This window comes from Dermatophagoides pteronyssinus, unplaced genomic scaffold (genome assembly GCF_027571235.1).
Source record: "Dermatophagoides pteronyssinus isolate colony J.1.1.1.1 unplaced genomic scaffold, Derpt_VIB-CSIC_2022.12 sq0056, whole genome shotgun sequence".
NCBI lineage: Eukaryota > Metazoa > Arthropoda > Arachnida > Sarcoptiformes > Pyroglyphidae > Dermatophagoides > Dermatophagoides pteronyssinus.
The window spans coordinates 1-19279 of record NW_027461577.1 but is presented as its reverse complement, the minus strand read 5'-3'; the positions used below and the strand labels follow the sequence as shown (position 1 = coordinate 19279).

At 29.7% G+C, this 19279-nt stretch overlaps 4 protein-coding genes and 1 non-coding gene across 5 annotated transcripts; 4 read left to right on the top strand and 1 right to left on the bottom strand.

The window, feature by feature from the left end:
- The first annotated feature begins 60 nt into the window (after positions 1–60).
- LOC113795406 (uncharacterized) lies at positions 61–1706 on the top strand. Its single transcript, XM_027345590.2, has 2 exons — positions 61–376; positions 457–1706. Exon 2 carries the CDS (start codon positions 484–486, stop codon positions 1663–1665), a length of 1182 nt encoding a protein of 393 aa, XP_027201391.2. The 5' UTR covers positions 61–376; positions 457–483; the 3' UTR covers positions 1666–1706.
- Positions 1707–1903: 197 nt separating this feature from the next.
- Positions 1904–2080, top strand: TRNAP-UGG (transfer RNA proline (anticodon UGG)). Its single transcript has 2 exons — positions 1904–1939; positions 2045–2080. It is a non-coding gene; the product is annotated as a tRNA-Pro (tRNA).
- A 764-nt stretch (positions 2081–2844) lies between these two features.
- On the top strand, positions 2845–5969 carry LOC113795248 (uncharacterized). The gene has a single exon (XM_027345443.2). It carries the CDS (start codon positions 3373–3375, stop codon positions 5878–5880), a length of 2508 nt encoding a protein of 835 aa, XP_027201244.2. The 5' UTR covers positions 2845–3372; the 3' UTR covers positions 5881–5969.
- Positions 5970–6136: 167 nt separating this feature from the next.
- On the top strand, positions 6137–10144 carry LOC113795300 (glutamate receptor ionotropic, kainate 2-like). Its single transcript, XM_027345498.2, has 2 exons — positions 6137–8719; positions 8809–10144. Exons 1-2 carry the CDS (start codon positions 6239–6241, stop codon positions 10054–10056), a joined length of 3729 nt encoding a protein of 1242 aa, XP_027201299.2. The 5' UTR covers positions 6137–6238; the 3' UTR covers positions 10057–10144.
- A 3292-nt stretch (positions 10145–13436) lies between these two features.
- Positions 13437–15950, bottom strand: LOC142646113 (uncharacterized). The gene is made up of 2 exons (XM_075824223.1): positions 14153–15950; positions 13437–13970 (listed from the first exon to the last, which is right to left on the bottom strand). The coding sequence occupies exons 1-2, from the start codon at positions 14239–14241 to the stop codon at positions 13754–13756; spliced, it is 306 nt and encodes a 101-aa protein (XP_075680338.1). The 5' UTR covers positions 14242–15950; the 3' UTR covers positions 13437–13753.
- Positions 15951–19279: the final 3329 nt, after the last annotated feature.

Genomic DNA, 19279 nt, shown 5'->3' with positions numbered 1-19279 from the left:
AATCTGGTTTTTTTTTGCCATTACTGCTCATCATCATTATCTTCATCAACAAAGCAATAAATATTTTTTTGAATATAGAGAAAAACAACAACAACAACAAGTGTCATTCAATGTTTTAATCAAATTAATCAATCAATCGATCGATCAATCAATCAATCAATTGATAAGGTTTTGTATTTGGCAAGACAACAAATCTCTCTTTGTTTGTTTGTTTGTTCAATGGATTCAATGACACACACACTTATTGAATCAAAGTTCAAATGAATCCCGTATCTGAATGGATTTTTTTTTCGGAAATTCTTTACTTAATTACATTATGTAATTAATTTTTGGTTCGAAAATCGAAACAATTGGATAAGATTTATTTATAAATTCGGTAAATCAACCATATACAATTTGATTGAGATTTGTGTGTGTAATCAATTGATTTTGATTTTGATTTTTTTCTGAATATAGAAAATCAGATATTTCAATAACACCCAAATGCCTTTAGGTGTAGGAGGTAATTGTAATAATCATCGTTGTCATAGCCATCGTAATTGTCAAAAATCAGCACATACAAGTAATCATCATCATCATCAACAACAACAACAACCGCCAATAATAACACCAAAAACAAAACAACAACAACAACATTTAAGACAACCAAGACAATCATTAAGACGACAACATACATCATCACGTTTGATTGAACAAAATAATCGTCGAACTAAATCAATAAGTCATTTAAGACATCAACAACAACAACAACAACATCAAATTGATCACAAACAAGATTTATTACAAGATTTACCTACTGTTTATATTGCACCTGATGATTATCAACATATTTATCATAAACAAACTGGACAACAACAACAACCTCCACCCCCACCATTATTGCCACCACCACCACCAACGCCACCACCAATATTAAATAATGATCCAGTCGATGCTGTAGATAATTTACCTACAGTTTATATTGCACCTGATGATTATATTCATATTTATAAACGTCAACCGCAAACGCAATCACAACAACAACAACAACAACAATCGCAACCACCACCAACGCCATCACCGATAATTAATAACGATCAAGTCGATGCTGTTGATAATTTACCAACAGTTTATATTGCACCTGATGATTATGTTCATATTTATAAACGACAACCGCAACAACAAACGCAACAACAACAACAATCATCTCAACAACAACAACCAAATGAATCAAGAAAACGATCATCTTCAACGGTAAAATTATTTAATCGTCATTTACCAAAACCAATACAACCAAAAACCCAAGCATCACCTCCACCACCACCACTACCGTTATTACAACCACCATTATCACATCAAAGATTAATGAGATTTTTTTCAATTATCGATAATTATGATATCAATGATGATTATGATAATCAACATCATCAACAACATCAACATCAATATTTAAATTATCATCGTGAAACTGAACAATTATTTAAATGTTATCCACGTTGTCCATCATTATGTAATAATCATAATAGTTCAGGTCCAAGTAATTTACGTTTACGTTGTTTAAGACAAAAACCGGCTTGTATAGTACCACCACAATCATTAACACAACAACAACAACATTTACCAACATCAATGATACCTATTCGTTTAATAGATGCTATACGAAAATTTATTTCAACACAAAAATAAACCAAAAAAAGAAATAAAATTTTTATCATTTTTTTCCAAAATCAATTTTTCTCTTTTTTGTTTGGGTTGGTTGCAGCAAATACGCTGACGACAGCAAAATGATGATATTTTGATTGAACTTTTCTCTCTTCGATTGATGCTTTCTCTCTCTCTCTTCGATTGATTTTTTCTCTTTTTCGTTTCGATCGATAATTGGCTGAATAAATATTCTGATGAAGGCGTCATCAATATCGTGTAGGGCCCAGTGGTCTAGGGGTATGATTTGCGCTTTGGGCAACAATGTGATTCTCTTCAAAAGTCTTGGTTTCTCTTGATTCTCAATCGAATGATTGATGAATGACCGGAAAACTGACCATTGAAGATTTGGATCCATCAAATATGCGCGAGGTCCCGGGTTCAAATCCCGGCTGGGCCCCTTGGTTTATATATTTTTTTGGTTACCTTTTGATTCTTTTTGATTGCATTTCTAGCATCATTTTCAATGAATTTCTTATGGAAAAATTTCAAAGGTAATAAAAATTCGAATGAATTTTTTTTTTTCATTGCAAAGATCAAAAGATTAGGAAAAAAAGATTGTCGGATTGATAACGGTTTTCATATTATGAATTAATTAACGATATACATTAATTAATCATCAAAATTTCCATATTTCAAATCATCATCATCATAATCATTTAAGCATCAGATTTTCAATCACAGCACAAACATCAAGGATGGTAATTGAATGAATGAATGAATGAATGACGAGGTAAACATTTCATTTTGATTGAAAAATTGATCGAAGAATTGATTTAATTGAAAAAAAAACAGAAAAATTGTTTTGTTTTTCAATGAAAAATCAAAAAATCAAAAATTTCAAATTTTGAATTGAAATGTTTTGACGTAATTCATGATGATGATAATTATGATAATTATAAGTATAAGGTAAGTAAGTACATAAACAACAACAACAACAAAAAACAAATAAATATGGAAAATCAAAAATCAAAAATCAAATTTTGGGCAATTTGAATGATGATGATTGGTATTGACAGGTTGATTTTGATTTTGTTTTTTGTTCGTTGAAAATTCGTTCGTTTGAAGAATTCGAGATAAAATTCAAGATAAAATTCAACCTTTTTTGTGAAATTTTTCAATTTTTTTTTGTTGTTTTCGAAAAAAAAAGTTGCAAATTAATTGAAAAGTGTCGAATTTGAGAAGAAATTCGCGATAAGAGAGAGAAAGAGAAACTTCTAGCAAAAAAAAAAAAAAAATATGAACAAAATCGATCGTTTACAACCGCGAAAACGAAGACGAATACACGACTTTGGCATAACTATGGCAAAACTTTGATTATGATCGCAGATGATGAAAAAAGAAAAAAAATCCTGATGTTCATAATGATGATCATTTTTATTTACTTATCATCATCATCATCTAAACTTTATTTTTTCCTCGATCAAGAAAAATACAAATATATTTTTTCTTTCCAATTCAATTTAATCATTCATACAACCTGTTGGTTGGCTGGTTAAAAAAAAATCTTGCTTCAATTTTTGATTACAACATTTGGTTTTTTCCCATCTTTATTTCATCATCATCATCAAATCCGGTAATCTGATTTGATTGCTGGTCAAGTTTTTTTTAAAAAATTGAATTTTAGTTACCTTTGTGTGCCATATTTGAAAGTTTCATGTAAAACAGCGTTTCTTCAACGAAAAATTAACGATGAAAATCCTAATAGTTTTCATTTGGTTAGTGCTTGTTGTCAATGGTCAAGAAAATTCTTTTTCAGTGAAACAAACAAATTCCATTGATCATCATCATGATGATGATAAACAACATCGATCCAATATTATCATGGATAAATCACCATCAAGTGTTGATGGTAAAAATCATGAAGACATCGATGATGATGAAGAAGACGAGGATGACGACGAAGAAGAATCAATATCCAGCCATGTTTTATCAATATCATATGAAATGGAATTATTACGTTCGAAAATATTTCGTGAATTTTCAACTATTAACCGACGACAACAACAACAACAACATGATGATCATCATAAATATGATGGTTATCAAGAAATTTTCAAACAAATTACCAAACCATTAAATGGTTTATTAAGGATTTTAATTAAACTACAATATGATCTATCTGAACAATGTGAATGGTCATTAATTGAATGGTTAAATTCATTAAATGAACAACAATTATGGGCATTTCAAATGTTTGATTCAAATGGTTTTATACCGAATTCTGGATTGTTATCCGGACCATTATCAAATTTTGGTTCATATGATCAATGTTTAGCAATTGATACGGGTAAAATTCGTGGACAATATTGTATGATTGAAACAAGATTATCACGATCATCATCAATGATGAACAAGCACCAATCTAAATTAGTAGAAGCGAATGATTCTTCATTAAATCAATCAAATGAAACAATTTGGATGAATTTGGAAAAAAATCAACGATTATTACCAGCAGCACGTTGGTACATTAGTCTTTGTATTCCATCACAATGTACATCAAAAGATATTCAATATTTAATTGATGATCGAAAATTATTGGCCAAAGTTAAAAATTGTCATCATTCAGGTGATGATAATGATGGTGATTCCATTCGACAATCAATATTCATTACCAGTTTTGCCATTGTAATCATCATTTTGATTATCATTGATCGACGATATTTTCGACAAAATATTACAAACAATCAACAAAATGATCGAATTGAATCAATTATCGATACAATTCGTTTGATTAATATTATTCTAATCATTTATTGGCATACTTATATATTTACATGGAAATCATCAATACGTTTATCATTAAAATTATTTGAAATTTTCAATAAATTATCACCAATACAATTAATGTTAATTGGTTGGCCATTAATGGAATCGATGCTGTTTCTGGAATCATTGCGTTTATCATATCGATTGTTTCGTTCATCTAATAAAAATTCTCGAATAAATTTTCAACAATTTTTTTATCATTTTATAAAAAGATGGTTAAATTTAGCTACGTTATTAATCATAATGTTTACAATAATTCCTTCGATTTCAAATGGACCACAATCATTTTTATCAACGGATCAACTGAATGAATGTCGTAATGAATGGTGGCAAATATTATTATTTATAATGAATTTAAATCCACAAAATAAATGTTTATCGCATTTATGGATTTTTGCTGTTGAATTTCAACTATTTTTACTTATCATACCGTTTATATATTTGATTCAACGAATAAAATTATCATCCAAAATTATAATCAGTATTGTTTCGATTACAATGATTACAACATGTACAATAATATCATCATTTTATTATCAATATAATGAAAATATTCAACAAATGATTCTTGGTACAATGCATTCGGAATTGGATTTTCAGGAAAATCTTTTCTCATTAAATATTTCACCATTATTTTATCTTTGTCCATATCTATTTGGAATACTATTTGGTTATTGGTTAACAATGAATACTGGTGATGATGATTCGAATGATAATAAATGGCCAAATCTTTCGCGAAGAATTAAAATTTCAATGGCAATCATATTGATTATGAGCATATCGATTTCATTTGTCATAATTTTCAATCAATCATTACATTGGAAACCATTTGCAGCAAGTATTATACTTGGTTTTTATCGTTTTATTTGGTCAATATGGTTAATTATTTTGATCATTTTTCTCGGCAATTCAAATGTAATTGGAAAATTTTTTCCATCAAAATCCAATATATTTCAATGGTTAAAATCATTATCGATTCAATCATATCTAATACATTATCTAGTGATTATGGTACGTGATTCAAAACGTCGTCAATCAATTGTATTCAATCATTGGAAAATGTTTGAAGAATTTTTACTTAATCTTCTAATAAGTTTATTATTAGCATCGATAATCAGATATTCATTCACCAAACCATTAAATCGAACCGTGAAATTTGTTTGGAAAAAATTATCGAAAACAATCACCAAGGAAAATAAATCCATTCCAGTAAAATCAAAATGTTCATCAATAAATTCATCATTATCCGGATCATATCAAGAAGTAACAAATATTGATGATAATGATACAAATGGTGATATCATTATTACAAATGGAACTGCCAACCAAATTACAAAACATCATCCATCGACATGTACAACAATTGAATTAACATCATTATTATCATCGCCATCACCGCCATCATCAGATTCGAATGGAAAAATGTGTTAGGAAACTCAGGATTTGTACAAAATTTCTATTCTTATTTTATTAACATTTAAATAAATAAAAGAAAAGAATCATTAAAAACATTGTATGAATCATTGGTAGAATTGACTTACTTTTTTTGTTTTGTTTCGAAATTTCGGATTCTAAAAATAGAATCCACGAAAAAAACCATGAAAGGAATCGAGAGTGAAAACAAAAATCATTCGTTCGTAAAACATGTTTGGGTAAAAATAGAATGCCATCATCATTTCGGAGGTTAAAAAAAATATTCTTGGCTTCGTTTGTTTTTGGTTGTTTGTTTTGATTCTTTTTGCGATTCAGGACATCATGATGGTTAAAGTGTTTTGTTGAACAAAAAAAAATGGATTTACGTTTGATTTCGTTGCTGTTATTATCGGTAAATATTTTCATAAAAATCGATAAAATCGAATCAACATCAGCATTACCACCACAAATTAATATTGGTGCTATATTTAAAAAAGATGATCATCATCTACTGAAAGCTTTACACGATATTATTGATCGTATTAATAATGATAAAAAAATTCTACCACGTACAAACTTGACGATAAAATCACAATTTATTCAATCAAGAGATAGTTTACGTGCTGCAAAATTGACATGTCAAATGTTAAAAGAAAAAGTATGGCTAATATTAACATCACGTTCCGATTCGGCAAATCGTTTTGCACGTTCAACTGCGGATATGTTACATATACCACATCTATCGATACAATGGGATTATCGTTCTGCTTATATTGATAATATAAATTTTCAACAACAACCAAATAATCAAAAACCAGATTCATCATCATCATCATTGATTTTTGATGATCCAGCATCAATGTTGATACGTGGTCCAAATGGTGGTTTCTATATGGATCCATTCGTATCGGGTAATGCTGAAACTGGTTTTCGTTTTTCATCATCTTCAGCAAAAAAACAACAAACCTATCGACAACGACAACCAACATCAAATTATCAACAACAAAAAACAATAACAAATATTCATCATTTAACATTGAATATTTATCCAGATGCAACCGAATTATCTGAAGCGTTAAAAGATTTTGTTGAAACACGTTCATGGAAATCATTTACATTAATTTATGATAGTGATGATGCATTAATACGTTGTAAAGATCTTCTGACATTAGCTAATCAATCCAAACCAGGACGGCCAAAAATGAAAATATCTGTATTGAATTTTGTTGAATTTGATGCAATGGCAAGATTACAAACAAAAATGTTACAACAACAACAACAACAAAAACGTCGTCGTCGTAGTCGACAAGATAATCAAACAACAATCAACGATAATATAAATCGTGGTGCATCATATTATCATCGTAATCGTTATCGTCCATATAATCCAATGAAACAAGATCAATTATTACATTATCAACAACGACAACGGCAACAACAACAACAACAACAAAAATGGTCAATAAATTTAGATGATTTAGAACAACAAATGCAACAATATGTTTATATGAAATTATGGAAAGAAATAAAATCATCGGAACATAATTTTATATTAAGTTTACGTTTTGATCGTGTACTAGATATATTACGTGAAGCAAGAAAAATGAAAAGAATGAGTGAATATGATAATTATTTCGTTATTACAATGGATTTGCATATGTATGATTTAAATGAATTTCAAAATCTTGAACCATTACCAAATATAACAGCATTATCGGTGGTCAGTGCACAAGGACAGGAAATAAATTTAGGTACAACTGATGAACTGTTTGCACGTGGTGGTGGAGGTGATTTTTATCCATCATTATCATTGGCTACCGGTAATAATGGATTACGTACGACGAAAAAACTAAGCACAGATGAAGCATTAATCTATGATGCAATGACATTATTTGCACGTGCATTAGATGATTTAGATCGATCACAACCAGAATTGATTGTTGAACCATTTGTTGAATGTGATTTATTAACAAATAATTCTCCTTCTAGTTCAAGTGTTAATGATGATAATAATAATCAAGATCGATATTATCAACAACCATGGCCATTAGGTATACATATTATTGATTATATGAAAAATTTACGTAGTCGTGGTGTAACCGGATCAATAATGTTTAATGATCAAGGTTTAAGGGTTAATTTTACATTGGATGTTTTACAATTAAAACCTGATGGTTTGAAAACGGTTGCTAAATGGACACGTTCAGGTGGAATTGTTTCACTATCGAATTATACATTTTATGATTCATATCGTGAAATATTAGAAGCAATGAAATTTAAAGAATTATTAATAACCGTACCACCATCATCAATACCATATGTATCATTACGTGAAGATCATGAAAATTATTCTGGTAATGATAAATTTTATGGTTTTTGTGTTGATCTTTTACAAGAAATTGCACAAGTATTTCGACAAGATTTTCAAAGTGATTTTAAATATGTTATACAAATATCACAAGATGGACAATATGGTCGTCCGGATAAAGAAACTGGTGAATGGAATGGTATGTTTGGTGAATTGATTCGTCATCAAGCAGATTTAGCTATAGCCGATTTAACTGCCACCTATCTTCGTGAAACAGCAGTTGATTTTACAATGCCATTTATGAATCTGGGTATTGCAATATTGTTTAAAAAACCAAGTGCACCTGAACCGGAAATGTTTTCATTTTTAAAACCATTTTCCGTTGAAGTTTGGTTATATTTAGCAAGTGCATTTTTAGGTATATCATTAATGTTGTGGATAATGTCAAGAATATCACCATATGAATGGGAAGCACCACATGGTTGTGATCCTGACCCGATTGAATTATGTAATCAATTTTCAATTGGTAATAGTCTTTGGTTTACAATTGTAAGTGTATTATTGCAAAAGCAAAATGAATTTGAATAATTCCCTGTTTAACCCGGTTTTTTCTTTATTTCCAAAAACAACGAAAATAGGGTTCACTTATGCAACAAGGTTCAGATTTAGGACCAAAAGCATTATCAACACGTTGTTTAGCAACAATTTGGTGGTTTTTTACATTAATCATTATATCATCTTATACAGCTAATTTAGCTGCATCATTAACATTGTCAAGAATGGCACCTGCAATATCATCGGTTGAAGATCTAGCTAAACAAACATCAATTCTTTATGGTTGTCGTAAAGGTGGTTCAACATGGGAATTTTTTGCACAATCAAATAATACTATTTATCAACGAATGTTTAACACGATGGAAGCTAATCCTGAAGTTTATATTAATAAAGTTACCGATGCTATTGAACGTGTACGTAAAGGTGGTTATGCATATTTAGCTGAATCATCAACAATCGAATATCTTATTCAACGACGTTGTGATTTAATACAGGTTGGTAATTGGTTGGATAATAAAGGTTATGGAATTGCAACACCACCTGATTCACCATATCGTACACCAATTTCGAATGCAATCACAGTATTACAGGATCGTGGTACATTGTATCAACTGAAAAAACGTTGGTGGGTTGAAAAAGGTGGTGGTCTTTGTACTGATGATGTTATATTTACATCGGCTGCTGAATTAGAAATTGAAAATCTTGGTGGTGTTTTTCTTGTACTAACTGTTGGTGTTGCTATTGGTTTATCGTGTGGTTTTATTGAATTTGTATGGAAATCATTAAAAATTGCACGTGATGAACGTGAATCAATTGGGAAATTAATCTGGTTGGAAATGTTTCGTATTTGCACGGGTGGTGGATCATCACGTCCTGCATTTCAACCATCATCATCAACAATCAATATGACTACATTGGATCAACCAAATTCAAATCAAAATGATAATGATAATGATGATTCACCAAGATTATCAACATATCATCAACATCAACGTACAAGACCATTTTCAAAAACATCATCATTTACATCGAATTCAATGGCACAATTTGATAATAATAATTATTATCTACCATCACCAACAGCTATTACTGAAAATATTGATAATGTTGGTCAACCAAACTCTGATTATGGATCACCCTTACGTATGCGACCAACATCAAATCGTCGTAATAAAACAATGAATCCAGATTCACCATCAATAATGTCACCATTAATATCGATGAATTCAACAAAATCATTAAATAAATTAAATAATAATCAAAATAATAGTAAAATGGCATTTGGATCACCAACATCATTCAAATCACAACAACCATATAATATGTATTGAGATAATGAAAAAATTCTTTTAATCGTTTGTTTTTGTTTTTGGCTTTTAAAAAAAATTTGATTTGGAATAAAAAAAATTTGAATTTCCTTCGGATATCGGATATCGATTGTTCGATATCGAACAATCGATTCGAACGTTTTTTGATTGTTCGAATCATCAAATCATTTACGTCTTGGCCATGTACCTTCGGTCATACGGAAAAAAATTTCATCATTATTGGTTCTATCATTACGTTGATGTTGATTTCTAGTTGATCCACCATGATTAGTCATCGAATCGTTTGATCGTTGATTTGATAAACGTTGTTGCTGTTGTGGTTGACCATTTCGTTGCTGTTGTCCATTTGGTTGCTGTTGTGAACGATTATTCGTTGACCGATTATCATTGAACGAACTGTTGCTACGATTACTATTCATCATATGAAATTTAGCTGCTTGTGGTTTGTTCAGTCAAAAATCAAATCAATCAACAAACGATAAATGATATTTTGATGACCAAATGTTTTTCGATTTATATATGAAACATTCAACAATAATCATCAACCAACAACAACCAGCAACAAAAATGATAATATTGATACAATGTATTTTTTGTGTATTGAAAAACTCTACCAACAAGTAGAGTAGTTCATCGACACCGGATATTTTAATTGACAAATTGACAATAATAATAACAACAAAATTAATGTCTAGACATTATTATTACATGATCGAATTAGATACAATGTATCTCTGCGAAAATCAAATCAATTGGCAAACAAAAAAGCAATAAAATCATCATCAATTGAATTTATCATTCCGAAAAGAACTGCATCAGAAAAACGAAGAAGAAATTTATCATTAATAATCATCAATCAATTTTTTTCTTCCAATTAACTGATTATCATCATTATCATTTCGTTTTGAATATTCATGATCCTCATTGTTGAATTCCAATGAATTTTTCGTCCAGTTATCATTTCAATTCAAATCAAGTTTATTAAAATCAAAAAGAAAATCTTGGATTTTTTTTCTTGAAAAATACTGCCATTAGATGGCGACACGATATTTACCAAAATTCAAAAAAAAACAACGATAATCAAACAAGGTAAGATAATTAACTAATTTCTTTTCTTTCATTTTTCTTTCTTCTCCCAATAGATCAATGAAACTCGAACAGAAAAGTTGAAAGAAAAACAAATGGAAACATAATTGATAATTGAATCATGTGATCTGGACTCTTATTTCATTTCCAAAAAAGTTTGATTCAATCGATAATCGATACCAAAAAATTAATTTTTTTCCTAATCAAATTTTGATAAAATCCAAACTTTTTCTGTTATTGTTTTTTTCAATTTGATTATGGATTCTTAACAGAAATTATGTACTGAAAATGGTTGTTTTCGAAAAAAACATCCACTCATCCGTCTATAAAAAAAAAATGAAGAATTAGGAATGTTTTTTAGGCACGAATTCTTTTTCTACAACAAACAAACAATGATAATCATTGAATGTCAAATTGTATTATCATCATCCACATTATCATTGTTATAAATAAGAAAAACATTCAACAAGAAAATAATTTATGGATTCACATATGATGATCATTGTGTGTGTGATGTAAGTTTGTATTCACTACACATGTTTGCACCAAAAAAAAAAAAGATTTTCGACCTTTTTCATCAATTTATGAGATGAATTTTTTTTTCTACCCACTATAGTTATTTGCCCTTCTTTTCATCTAAACATCCAACTATATTCATTCACATTCACATTTCAATAAAGCTAATGGAATTGAATAAGTTTTATTCACAACAAACAACAACAACAAACACGTTTCACAGAATTTTTTTTTCCAACTTAATTCTCTTTTCCAAATGATTGATTTTCATTGTGAAAAAAAAGAAAAATTCAGTTCATTCATTCTTGTTCTCATTATCATATGATTTGACCGAAATTTTTTTCGAAAAGACTTTTCAAAAAATGATAACTGCTTCAAGGTGTAAATGGGATGTTCATCAAGAAATTCAGAGATTTTTTTTCGGATTTAAAAATCAAAAAATTCACATTTGATTGAATAATGTGGATGCAATCAAAATTTTTTATCATTTTTTTTGTTTTGCCTTTAAGGCTTGTTGAATTTTTCATCAATTTTCACGTACAAGGTTTTTGTTTTGTTTATGTTTTGTTCAAAGTTTGCAAAGAAATTAGCCTTGTCTTGATTACGTGATTTTTTAAAATTTTTAAAAGTTTTTCTTTGTGGATTTTCTTTTGCCAAAAAAATCAACCTGGGAAAAGAACAACCTGGCCATCCACCGACCGGAATAGAATTTTTCGAAAAAAAAATTAAAGAAACATAAAACAACAATCTGAATCTGAATACGTTGTTGTTGTTTGCTAAGAATTTTTAATGACAATTTTTATCTTTCTATGCGTTTTTTTCACTAATTTTGTTTTTGTTTTTGTTATTGAATTTAATTAACGATGACTGAATTTTTTTTTTATATTTATTTATTTCGTGATTTGAATTTTATTTTGGATTTTTGAAAATTCCAAATAAAAAAAAACAAATGGAACGTTTAGCGTTGTTGATGAGTGTAAATATAAACATTTTCCGGTTCTATGAATGTTTTCTGTTTTGTTAATTAATTATTTGGAAGAAATAACTCAACAGAATTACAAAAGGGTTTTTTTGTTTATTTTGTTTAAAAAATTTCAATTTTTCTAATTTTCAAACAAAATTCATTGCAAATTTTCGAGTTTTTTTCAAGTTTTAGAAAAAAATTAAACTAAATAACTAAATTGTGTATGATTTATGAATGAAATTCAAAATGATGGTGGTGGCGCCAAATATTGACACATTTGGAATATTCCAGAAACAAAAACAACAGGCTTTTTTCTTTGGAAAGTTTCCTTCCTTCAAAAAAAATGTGTTTCAAAATCGATACTGTAGCCAATGACGACGACCACGACGAATCAAAAAAATTGGATACATATTGCAATGGGCATGCGCATTACTTTTTTTTGATATTACCTTTTGACAGAATGAATTAATTTTGTAAATTTATTTGAAAAAATTTTAAAAAAATTAAAATTTAAAATTTATTATCAATTTATTAATTTCAGTCTATACCAAGGAAACAAACGAAAATTATTTACAAAATGCAAATGAAAAGTGGATAAAAAAGGCAATGAATTTTTTCGGAAGAAAAAAAACAACGATAACAAAAACAAACAACAGCAGCAGCAGAATTTTCAAAAACAACAATGGTTGTTATGAGAGAGAGAGAGAGAGAGAGAGAGAGAGAGAGAGAGAGAGAGAGAGAGAGAGAGAGAGAGAGAGAGAGAGAGAGAGAGATGTTCCAAGAGTCCTGGACCTTGTCTTGTTTTGTTTCTCTCCCCCTCTCCCCCTCTCCCTTCATGATAACCGAGTAGAGCAGAGCAGAGAATAAGATGTTGTTGTTGGGTGATGGAATTTTTATTTTTTTTTGAAAAAAATTTAATTAAATTTAATGGCCATTCAGTGTGTGTGTTTTGTTTTGTCTATTTTTTCCGTTATCGATTCGATTTATGAATTTAAAATTCTTTGATCTTCAAGGTTGTTTTTGTCGTCGTAAATATGCATGTGAAAAATAATTTGATGATAAGAATTCGATTTGAGCGTGCGCAATCAGGTTTTTTTTGTGTCAAATTATGGTTGAATTTACGGAATTTCAATTTCAAAAATGCTTTGAATATTTTTTTCGACTATTTTTTTGATGACAACTATTTTGACAACGACAACTACAACAACAACAACTAGATAAACAATCGATTATTTTCGATTTTTGTTTATGAATCATCATTTTATTTGAATTTTGATTCTGATTATTATTTTCATTTGATGAATTGGTTCCATTCTTTGTTGTTGTTGTTGCTGAATTTGACGATGGAAAACTACGGAGGAGATGGAGGGGATAGAGAGAAGGAGAAAAAATAATTTTAAAAATTAAAGAAAAAAAACGAAAATTTATGGCAATATTGATAAGATATGGTGGTTATCAATATTTTTTTTGTTATTTGGAAATTTTCTGGGAAACTTTCCCGAATATGAAAAGGGTTACTGTACTGTTACTTACCTATTTAATGTATTGTTGACAATTTTTGAATCTTGATTCATAGCAACAAATAATGTTAGATATAAATTATTTGAACCAAATAAAGACATTTTTTTCGTTTTGTTTTTGATTTTGCCTTTTATCAAAGCGATTCTTGAATGATGATCAAAGTGGAGTTTTTGTTTGTCGGGAATAAAGATGATTTGGATCAAATTTCGAAAATTTGTAGCGATTTTTTGGAAATAACAGGAAAAAAATAATCTAAGTTCAACAACTGAAAAATGAAAAATTTGATGATTGTTTCTAGCACCAAGTTACGCCAGGTATGTCTGTTTTCGATTTGTATCCGAAATATCTGATGATTCGTTGTTATTTTATAACAGATTTTTGTTGGCTGGATTTTGTTGTTGTTGTTTTTTTTCTGTGATTGAACTTCCCCACCGTATACTGACTATTTGCCTCTCTCTCTTTCTCTTTTTCGTGGAAAAAAAAAGATTTTTTTTTCTTTATCAACCAAAATGGTTTATATCAAAAAATATATTCAAGTTTCAGGTCAAGTTTGTTCTGGCTATGATGATGATTATAATGATGATGATTGTTGGTTTGGTTTGGTTTGGTTTGATTTTGGTGGCAATGGCATTGATGGCATGATTATGATGATAGTGGTGGTTGGTGGTGGTGGTGGTGGGGCAATAACTTAGACGGTAGGTTTGTTGTTGTTGTTGCTGAATGGTTGATTGGTTAGACGAGTAGAAAAAACGAGGTCAAAGTTCATCGAAATTATTATCATCATCAAGCTTATAAGCCTTGATTGATCCAAACCAAAAAAGAATCGTGTTTGTAGGTCAAATGACGCGACCAAGACCGACCCAATATATGGTGTTTGGAGTAGAAATAGGGTCGATTTTTACATTTTTGTTTATTTTGTCGTCGTAGCAAAACAACCACCCACCCATTCACATCCCCCTGTGTCCGGTTGTCTGGTTGGTTTGATTTTGATTTGATCGTCGGTTCTAAAGATTATTGAACTTTTACTTTCTGGTCATCATCAACATTTTCATAGAAGAAAATATGAAAAGATATTATTCGGGTCCCGATTGATTTTTTTCCGGGTTTTTTCTGTAAAACTTTTTCCCCTTAACTGTTGTTTTTTGGTTTGGTCCTTCTCTCTCTCTCTCTCTCTCTCTCTCTCTCTTACGATCAAGACGAAGAAAAAAAATCACCATTTGACCTGGATTTGAAATAATTATCATCCCGGTAGTATTACAACTTTGCATAATAATGATGGCTAGATTTTTTTTTCATTTTTTGGTAATTGGGTCTACAAGTCACCCGGGTGTGTGTGTGTGTTTGTATTTGTGAACGACCAGTTCGTTCATTCACGAATACAAAGGTCGTTGAACCTTTATTTTGGTGACTTAGAGTGTGTGAGAGAGAAAGATGGACAATTCAAAGTCCAATACAACCACCATGAAGAAAAACTTGAACTTGATTTAGAAAAGATTTTATCTGAATTTTGGTTTGAGAGAAGATTCAATTCAATCCATCAACACCACCATACATCCATTTTTAAATCCAGTTTTAATTCAAGATTTAAAAAACCTTGCATTACAACTCTTTCTCTTCTCTCTCTTGGTCAATCGATGGTTGTTTTTGACTTAGTTTGACTTAAAAAGCTTGAAAAGATTTTTGAAAAAAGAGCGTTTTTGTTGTTGTTGCGGTTGTTGTCAATCTATGAATGACCCCGTTGATTGAACTATGAATGAACCTGGATTTTCGTTTTTTTGTTCTTTTTTGTTGTTGAATGAATGGATTTTAACTAGTTTTTTCCAAAAATAACCAGGAAGATTTCAACAACAATGAAAAAAAAACAAAATATTGAGAAATTTGCCAGGAAAAATTTTCGAAAGTTTTTAATAGGATTATTCAGGCTGAACTCAGAAAAAAATTCCAAATTTTACATAATACGTACTATTTGAATAATTCTGTAGTTTCCGGGAAAATTTCTTGGATTTTATTTTTTCAAACTTATTGTTTTTCCATTCAAGTTACAAAATCAATGATAAAAAAATAGATAAAAGTTCGATCACTTTGATTTCAAATCATCATCATCATCATCATGATCATAATCATCATTATTATTGTTCCTGTGTGTTGAAAATTTATCTCTGGGGAAATATTTTCGTAAATTCTTTCCAGTTTTAGAATCTACAATGTGAATCTGTGAACAAGAGGGGAGACATAGAGAGAGAGAGAGAGAGAGAGAGAGAGAGAGAGAGAGAGAGAGAGAGAGATTATATCCACAGAATGATGAGAATTTCAATAAGTTTTCAAATCTCTCAAATGATTGGAGAATCTTCCCCAGAAAAATCAAAAAACCAAACAAAACAGCAAACTAGTTAGTTAAAAAACAGAATTTTTAGAAGTTTTCTACCCTTCCATTCCCTTCCCCCCAATTAGATACTTTTTGGTTTAAAAAAAAAGTTTTATTTCTTTGTTTTTGTTGTTGTTGTTTTCCATTCGATTATGCAAATGAATTCATCATCATCATCATCATTATTATTTGTTGGGTAAACAAAATCATAAGAACGAGAAAAAAATGAAGAAATTTTCCAACAAAACAAAACAAAAACAATGTTCCTCATTAAACAGGAATTATCGAAACAAAAAAGTAAAATTGATTAAGTTAAAGTTATGAGTGACAATAATGATTACGGGAAATTTCTTAAATTTTCCGGAAATTTTTGTTTGGAATATACAAAAAAGATCGAAATTAAGCTTGGGTGGAAAAAAAAGTTTTTAAAATTTGATTTTTCAATTGTTGTTGTTAAAATTTAAAATCCATGAAAACAACAACAACAAACTTGGAAAATTTTTTTGCAAGTTTCTTCGTCTACCCAATTCAACATTAGATTTCCAAGAATTCGTTAGCAAATTCAATCTTAATCATTGAACAAGCAAGTATAGAAAGATCAAGGAACAGCAACAACAGCAAAAAACTGGAGAAAGTTCCCAGCAACAAGCAAACAAAACACAATGGACAAACAAACAATAAGGATGCATGTTTCATAGAAACATGAAACATTCATTTCAGTTTTGAAACTCCTCACCTAAAAAAATATAATTATGCAAAGTGCATCAACCAACCAGACAAACAAACAAACAAACAAAATGAATGTATCATCATCATTCACATACGGTAAACAACGATTATGATGATTGTTATCCATCATTATTATTTTTTAAAAGATGAATAATGATCATCATCAATTGAGAAATGTAACAATAGTCGATGGCGGAAAAACATTCATCATGAATGGATCATTCACCTTTTTTTACTCATTTGGATTCATTCTGGATACTTTACATAAGACGATTCTTCAACAAGAAGATTCTTCTCTTGAAAAGTTTAATGGAATTTTCATTTTTCCATTTTTTTGTCAACCAAAACAATTAGAATTTCGTTGCTATTCCGTGATTATGCTACACACAGAAAAATGAAACGTAAAATAGTTCGATTTTTTGCCAAAAAACCATAACATTTTTGGGTTTTAACGTCATCCACAAAATGTTATGGTTTTTTCCTCAATATTTTATGGAAAACTGAAATCGTGAAATATTAGGATTTTTTTCCAGAATATTTCATGATTTTTGGCCAATCTTATACTCAGCCCAAACATTTCATGGATTTTTGTTTTGCCCAAACATTTCATGGATTTTTTGTTTTGTCCCAATATTTCATGGATTTTTTGTTTTGCCTCAATATTTCATGGATTTTTTGCTAGCCTCAATATTTCATGAAAAATTTCTGGACTTAGAAAATTTTTTCATTTTTGGATTAATCAAAATTTCATAATAAAATATGTACAATTTGACACTCGGCCAAACATATCGCGTTTGCAATGAATTTGCGAAGTTGGATCTACAAAAAATGATTGATTTGAAACCACGTTTCAATGAGAATGGAATCCTATCCTATCCTATCTTCCGGACAGAATAATCATACAGACAAAATGGATGTTTCCTAAGCAAATTTTTTTCAATAGGGCTAAAGAAGAAGGTATTGGATTGGATCTTCCTTCATTTGGATTGGATCTTCCTCCATTTGTCTACGATGAGTTCCAATCGAATTGACTAATATCTAATTTGGTTAAAAAATATGAAGGGGTCAGATGTGGCAATTTGATCATGAAGCCAAAACTAGTGGCTGTTGTCCACGCTGGCTTCGTAAACAACTTATAACCTAAAATTGCTTTTCAATATCAGATTGGATTCATGATCGATTCATGAAAAGATTTGGTAAATCGATGTTTGTTCGATTGAGCCATAACAATTGAACTTGAAATTTGAAACAATTCGCTAACATTCGAAACATTGTTAATAATTCAATTAAACAAATGAAATAATTCGAATCCAGCATTTTTGTTTTTAAACGAAGTTTTTGTTTTTCGTTTGCCATTTGACTATTTTTCGAATCCGAAAATATTATTTCGTGTAACGGCTCAAAGCATGGAAAAAACAATAGAAAGCGTTGTGGCTGGATAAGGAAATCTCCAACGGTCGAACGAGAAATCGGAAGCGATATGGAACTCAAGCAAGCATCAGTGGTGAACTGAGGGCAACCAAGGAAGATTCATCCATTCATGGGAAATTATTAGAAATCACATAGCCATGATTTGAGCGATAATCTGGAAAATAAAGCAAACAAATCGGAGAATTTCAATCTATCCTTGGCCAATAATCTTAATTTTTTATCATTTTATTCACTGATTAACTTGTTTACTTTTTGTTTATGAATTTAAAAATGATCTTTATGCCACCTTAGTCGGCTAAATTTATCTTTCTTTTCTCTTTTATTTCGCATTTTTTTGTAAATAAAAATATTTTTAACCAGAATATTTCATGATTTTTTGTCCAAAAATATTCAGTCTTTTCCAGAATATTTCATGGATTTTTCCAAGAAATATTAGGTCTTTTCCAGAATATTTCATGATTTTTTGGCCAAAAATATTTGAGTTTTTGCCTCAATATTTCATGGATTTTGCCCAGAAATACAAAAAAGAAAAAACCATAACATTTTGTGGATGACGTTAAAACCCAAAAATGTTATGAATTTTGCCGTATATTTTACGACTTTATTTTTCTGTG